The sequence below is a fragment of the Oryzias melastigma genome, unplaced genomic scaffold (assembly GCF_002922805.2).
Source record: "Oryzias melastigma strain HK-1 unplaced genomic scaffold, ASM292280v2 sc05552, whole genome shotgun sequence".
NCBI lineage: Eukaryota > Metazoa > Chordata > Actinopteri > Beloniformes > Adrianichthyidae > Oryzias > Oryzias melastigma.
Genome location: NW_023422119.1, coordinates 1 through 1,473, shown reverse-complemented (window position 1 = coordinate 1,473; position 1,473 = coordinate 1). Strand labels below are relative to the sequence as shown.

The 1,473-nt window shown below is 37.2% G+C and overlaps 1 protein-coding gene across 1 annotated transcript; it reads left to right on the top strand.

Moving 5' to 3' along the window:
• The first annotated feature begins 188 nt into the window (after positions 1-188).
• On the top strand, positions 189-1,434 carry LOC112142152 (transcription factor SPT20 homolog). The gene is made up of 4 exons (XM_024265406.2): positions 189-314; positions 555-668; positions 885-998; positions 1,237-1,434. The coding sequence occupies exons 1-4, from the start codon at positions 193-195 to the stop codon at positions 1,364-1,366; spliced, it is 480 nt and encodes a 159-aa protein (XP_024121174.1). The 5' UTR covers positions 189-192; the 3' UTR covers positions 1,367-1,434.
• Positions 1,435-1,473: the final 39 nt, after the last annotated feature.

The window sequence follows — 1,473 nt, the reverse complement described above, 5'->3', positions numbered from 1 at the left end:
GTGCAATATCTTCTGCTAGATAGTAAAAAGTGAAACATTGGTGGTAGGATGACCAAAAAGATCCATTCTGATCCAAGCTGTAGTTAGGAGTCTGGATATATACATGGTTTCTAAGACTGCAAGGTCGTATCTGATAGTCCTGCTCAGTTTGTCGTGATTCTCAGTCAAAACTGCTGGTGCCTACAGGTGAAGATGGTTTCCACTGAGGAGCAGCAAACCAAAGTGGAGTCTTCAGCGTCCAGCTGTGTGTCCATGAGGAGTGACCAGTCCAGAGAACAAAATCCATTCTTCAGTTCTGAAAATGAACAACAAAGGTGAGAAGTTTCTATTTTGCTAATTTGCTATAAGACAACGGTGAAATTAACAATGAGATTTTCTCAAATGTAACCTGTTTCTGCTAATCAGCCATTTGATTCTTGCAGAAGAAATACATCATTACAAAAAACAAATTTAAGTTTTTGCCAAAAACTGTATTGAAGAGTTCATTCTTTGTAGTTTAAATTGAAATAATCTATTCTCAACTTTTTATCTAATAGCTATTTCCTGGTTTACAGAGATCAGCAGCTCAAACAGAGAGTCCAGTCGTCAACGTCCAGCTGTGTGTCCATGAGGAGTGACCAGTCCAGAGAACAAAATCCATTCTTCAGTTCTGAAAATGAACAACAGAGGTAAGACAGTTTCCATTTTACTGATCTGAGATAAGACAATAAGGTATTTCCAAGTGCGAACAATCAGTGAACACTGGTTATTTGATTCTAGGAAGGTAGAGACATGATTCAAAATTTGTTTTTTTTTCAACTTAATTTATATGTCAATGATATATCATTTACATATATTCGTGCATCTTCTACGGTATGTGTCTGGTGTAATTTCCTGGTTTGCAGTGGTCAGCAGCTCAAACAGAGAGTCCAGTCTTCAACATCCAGCTGTGTATCCATGAGGAGTGACCAGTCCAGGGAACAAAATCCATTCTTCAGTTCTGAAAATGAACAGCAGAGGTGAGACAGTCTCTGTTTTACTGACCTGAGATAAGACAGCAGTTGATACAACAATGGGATTTTCTCAAGTGTGAGCTATTCCTCCTCTATTGTTTATTTCTTGGAAATTAAATATATAATTTAAAAAAAAGAAATACAATTTTTGCCGAAAACTGTATGGAAGAGTTCATTCTTTGTAGTCTAGATTTAAATAATCTATTCTCAACTTTTTTTCTAATTGTTGTTTCCTGGTTTACAGAGGTCAGCAGCTCAAACAGAGAGTCCAGTCTTCAGCATCCAGTAATGTGTCCATGAGGAGTGACCAGTCCAGAGAACAAAATCCATTCTTCAGTAACAAAAATGAACAGCAGAGGTCAGACAGTTTCTAATACAACTGAGATAAGCCTGGAAAGCAAAACAGCAAAGGGGACCAAAATCCGAGTAATAGTTGGTTGTTAATTTTGAATTGTATATGCATGTATTGTCCTTCATCCAA

Bases quoted from the DNA above. Each gene is read 5' to 3' on its own strand.
- LOC112142152 (XM_024265406.2), top strand. From the start codon at position 193: ATGGTTTCCACTGAGGAGCAGCAAACCAAAGTGGAGTCTTCAGCGTCC. The intron at 315-554 runs GTGAGAAGTTTC...CCTGGTTTACAG, and splicing joins TCTGAAAATGAACAACAAAG to AGATCAGCAGCTCAAACAGA. The intron at 999-1,236 runs GTGAGACAGTCT...CCTGGTTTACAG, and splicing joins TCTGAAAATGAACAGCAGAG to AGGTCAGCAGCTCAAACAGA.